The following is a 5000-nucleotide window of genomic DNA, read 5'->3' on the forward strand; positions in this document are numbered from 1 at the left end:
TCGCTAAATTCTATTCGCTGTCGCAAAACCGCATTCGCTGTCGCAAAAACTCATTCGCTGTCGCAAATGTTCCTTCGCTAGTACTGAATTAACTTAATTTGCATTTGCTAAAATGAAAACATAATATTCGCTGACATTTAACAGTATTCGTCATTACTACATCAACTTCGCTGTTGCAAAATATTGTTAGAAACCTCCAAGGCCGACCCTCACGCAATTCGTTTCCAGGCCTTCTGGCTGTTCGTACGTGTTTTGTCATTGTCTGCACGCAGTGAAGCGGTTAATTTTTAGCGACAGCGAATGAAATTTAGCGACAGCGAATGACATTTAGCGATAGCGAATGCAAATTTAGCGATAGCGAATGAGTCCTAGCGACAGCGAATGAGTCTTAGCGACAGCGAATGAGTTTTAGCGACAGCGAATAGAATTTAGCAAATATTGAAACATCTGGACGAACGTTGCCGGGGCTATAAACTGGCTTAACAGTAAATCCCATCAAGCCTTACAAGACGACATCTTTTCTGCGTCGATAGACTTAATCGCTAGAAGGAACAACCACGCGCCGTTGGCTTAGGCAGGTCCTGAGTTCGACTCAGGCCGGACCCGCAACACTTTCGGGTCTTAAGCCAACTGGGGAGAAAGTGCTGCCTTTGTAATAACATCCGCAAGTGGTTAGACTTTCAAGTCTTCTCGAATTAGGAATATAAATAGCGGGTTCCGTCTCACAACCTTCAATGTTCATAAACTCTGTGGGATGTTAAAGATCGCACACACTAGTCGAAAAGAGTACGATGAATTGTGGTCTGGTATTTCATTCAGCCATGTGGTCGGCTTGGCATGATCTTCTGAGGGGACTACTGATCGATGAGACCACACAACAGCAAAACAGACATTAGTCAAATGGGAGGAGTCCGAGTGCTAAAACTGGTAAACAAGAATACTGCAGGGCATGAAATTTCAAGATTGTTTTCATCAGTTGAAAACCATTGCGTCACGAAATCGGTGTTTCATGGTCTTCCCAGTGACTTCTACTTAATATTTATTACTTTTAAGTGCCAAGAACCGTAACTCAATATTAGCTCAATCTTAACTCAAACTCAACTCAACTGATAACTCGATCAATAGTCTATCTCGCCACGAAACACGTATCAGACGCCACATTGGGAGCGCGTGGGATAGGTCTGGTCCGGGTTACAAAACGACGTGGTAGGGGGCGGGAAAGAGCGGGAGAGAAAGACGCAGTTTTTTTCTCTCCAACTCCCCGCTCCCACCCCTGAGTTTTGTTACCCGGGCCAGACCTATCCCACGCGCTTCCAATAGGGCGTCTGATACGTGTTTCGTGGCGTCAACAACATCTACCGCCCGCAAGCTGGCTATTTGACATTTGGCGTTCGCTGTAATCACAGTCCGCAAAAGCTGGCGGGGCTTTATCACTGGATTATTTAACCACGCGCGAGTAAATCGATGGTTTGGCACCGAGAGCGAGCGGCTACAAAGCGACGAAGCCGGGAGGGATTTTCGCGAGCCCCGTCACTATGTCAATCGGGGGCAAAACACCACGGAGGAACCATCGATTTACTCGCCCGAGTTTAAAGAATCCCGTGATAAAATATCCCGCAAGCTATGCAGGATGCCGTAAACGCGATTGACTTGACATTTTCGCACCACATTCTCAACTAATCAGAGTGAAAATAGAAACTGTAACTTGCTCACCGCGTTCTTTCCCGCGCTTAGCTCTCGCTTCACGTTACGATTTCTGCATCTGCTGTGATTGTCTAAATTTATTACTCTATCTTGTTTTTCGCCTTTCACTTCAAAACGGGTTTTCTCTGTTATATTTGCAAGCCTACACCTTACATAAAGCCTTTTGATTGTGATTTCAAAACGGAATGTAATGCGACCAGTTAAATGTTAAATCAACAGCGCTACAGCTCTTTCTGTAACAATTATTTTGAAATTCCACTAGCCAGAATTTTCTTACCCCCAAAATCCCGACAATTTGCTATCCCATTCTAGTAACTCTGTCGGGAACTCTGTTAAAAATGCGACCCCATTATAGTCAATTCAGTCGTGAAAATGTGACCCCATCCAGCAGCACATCCCCATTAGTCCACTAATAAACAATTATTAGATGAGGTTGAGCATGATATCATGAAGGCTGAGGCAGATAACACAGACACGAGGTTTTGATAATTTATGATATCATGCGAAAACCGAATTCAATAATTGTTTTATTATACATTTTTCACATAATTAATCCTCAGAAACAGATGCGAAGCGTTCAGCCATTTTGTTTCTGAGGAGAACACTCCAAGGGGCTTAGTAACCAGGCAGACGTTGAACTTGACATGATAAATGTAATATCTGCAGCAGATATTACATTTATCATGTCAAGTTCACAAGCTATTGTGAATTGATTGAATGCTCTCGACCAATCAGATTTTTCATAGTGAGTCTGCTGTATAATAATAGGAATTATCCCCCCTTCCCGGGACTTTCACTAACAATTTAGCAATTTTTTGATTAACAAAGTCAGTCTCCAAATAATGCATAAACCGAAAGTGACTAAATTAGTTGGGGTCGCTAAAATTATATTTGCCCAAAAGTAACTAAGATGGGGGTCCCCTGGGGGTCTATAATTGGCCATAAAATAGACTATATAGGGGTAGAGGTTCTGAGCGGCCAGCGGCACATACCCAGCGAAATTTGACCAAAGTACCCCCCTCCCCCGGGGGTGAAAGTGAACATCGTAGTTAATGAAAAAAACTTGAGCAGTTACAGAAGCCTGGAAATATCCAGGCTTTAATGGCATTGTTCAAGTTCAGAGCAGAATTTTTTCCGGCTTCTTTGCAATTCTCTATCACAAAACTCATCCAAGTCCAATATACCCAAACTGAGTCGATTCGTCTTTAAAAGTACCGAAAATCAAAATTGGAAAATAAACTTACCTCTCTTCGGTTTCAAGGAGATGAACACCTTGATATGTTCTTGCTAAAGCCATGTATGCTTCTCCTGAGAAGGAAGCAAGAATGCCAGAGAATGCTGACATGGCAAAATTTTTTTCACTAGGTATTTGTTCTTCAAAGGGTATAATGCTTTAAACTGCCGTTGTTGAGAAATGTTTTACCAGATGTGAGAATCTGGATATCGGCATTACCATAGGTGAAACCAGAGAGACTATTGATGACAGACCAATCTCTTTGAACATTGTATTTCTGAATGTTACTGCTTGAGTAGTGTTTACACTGAACTGTAGCCTCCCACATAGTCCTTTTTCGGGGAGTCGCATTTCACCTCCTGAGGAGGGATGGCGCAGTGGTGAGAGCACTCATCCCCCACCAATGTGGCCTGGGTTCGATTCCCAGATTCGGCGTCATATGTGGGTTGAGTTTGTTGGTTCTCTACTCTACACTGGGAAGGTTTTCTCCGGGTACTCCGGTTTTCTCCTCTCCTCAAAAACCAACATTTGATTTGATTTGTGTTGATTGTTGCTTTCTTTCAGTTTACAGTGTCCCCAATTAGTGTTCCAGCGCTAGAAGACTAGACACTTAAATAAAGTTCCTTTCCTCTCCTTTTTACGAATTGGACCCTAAAAACGACCCGTGGGAGGCTAACTGAACTGGGATGATCTGAAGCTCTTAACATGATAGGTGAAATTACAAGTACCACACTTCAATAATGTTGTCACTGTTACACCATGTTGGAAAGTACAAAACCTTTACGAAAGATGAGGGTGAATGTTTGATTGTTTATTTACAGTTCGAGTAAACATCAAGAGAATCTGAAGGAACTTGAGTGTTGCATGAATGAAGAGAAAAAGCGAATTGTTCAACGACTGGTTTACAATCTTCTTAGAGGGAGTAAGATTTTTTTAACACTAGAGAAAAGGCTGATAAGTTTTTTGGGAGAGGAGCATTGGAAGATAACGTAATGCAAGAGTGAAAACCCTACATGTAACTTCATTGCTTTGTCAAAAGTGCTTTCTTAGTACGATTGTTATGTTCTCATTATTTTACACTAATAAACAAAAATTTGGTAAAACTTGACTGGCAACAGAAGTCACTCAAAGCATTCAATTTTGATCTCTGATCCCAAAAACGATGAGAATTTTGATCCCTGATCCGTGATTCCATGAAAAATCCTGCTGATCCCGATCCCAGGCGTTACAATTCTTGATCCCAGGGCTGTGATCCCTAATCCCCGCCCTTTTCAGGCCTTTGATCCCTGATCCCATATACCTCGTTACGACCTTGATTCAGATCTTCAAAGTAAATAATGCCCCCATTGCAAATGGCCTGCTTAACATAACTGACCTATAGACAAATTATTATACAGTTTCTGGTTGGGGCAGGATCCCAGCCCAGAGTATCTGCATGCAGGTTTACAGTAGCCCACTATTTAAACAACTGCACCACACAGATGTTTCCTGTTTTTTACAGATGGTAAAACAGGAAACTAAATAATTTTGAGCATAGCATCAAGGTTTTTTTTTTTTTTTTGGGTGGGGTGGGGTGGGGTGGAGGTGGGGAATAATGCAAAATTTGATACTAATTCATGGCCATTTTGAATTAAACACAACAGTTTCCTTATAATTTTAGACTATCCAATACTAGTACCTTGAAACTTCAAGTATGCAGACCATTTCTGTCCCTCGTGATGAGACACCTTGGTATAAATAAAACATTAAATGCTGTGTGCAGTTAAATACCCATCACTCTTCTTCTAACTTCTTGTACCAAACAATTATTAAATAAGTGGAGCAGGGCTGGTGCAGTGGTGAGAGCACTCGCCTTCCACCAATGTGGCTTGGGATTGATTCCAAGACTCGACGTCATATATGGGTTGAGTTTGTTGGTTCTCTACTCTGCTCCGAGTGGTTTTTCCCTGGGTACTCCGGTTTTCTCTTCCCCTCAAAAAACAACATTTGCTTTTATTTGTCCTGATTTCAGTTGATTTGTAGTCTCCCAAATTAGTATAAGAGCACTTGTGCTCAGCTAAAT

At 41.9% G+C, this 5000-nt stretch overlaps 1 protein-coding gene across 2 annotated transcripts in view; it reads right to left on the minus strand.

The window, feature by feature from the left end:
- LOC137993539 (BRO1 domain-containing protein BROX-like) overlaps positions 1-5000 on the minus strand; it is a 34012-nt gene that overhangs the window by 22180 nt on the left and 6832 nt on the right. For both annotated transcript variants that reach the window (XR_011121883.1, XM_068839459.1), the window contains exons 9-10: positions 4617-4665; positions 2949-3012 (exon numbers count right to left, since the gene is read on the minus strand). Coding sequence is in view for 1 of the 2 variants with exons in the window: in XM_068839459.1 (XP_068695560.1) it covers positions 2949-3012; positions 4617-4665 (113 nt within the window). In the remaining variant the exon portion in view is untranslated. The remainder of the gene's footprint in view (positions 1-2948; positions 3013-4616; positions 4666-5000) is intronic.

The sequence above is a fragment of the Montipora foliosa genome, chromosome 2, assembly GCF_036669935.1.
Source record: "Montipora foliosa isolate CH-2021 chromosome 2, ASM3666993v2, whole genome shotgun sequence".
In the NCBI taxonomy this organism is placed as follows: Eukaryota; Metazoa; Cnidaria; class Anthozoa; order Scleractinia; family Acroporidae; genus Montipora; species Montipora foliosa.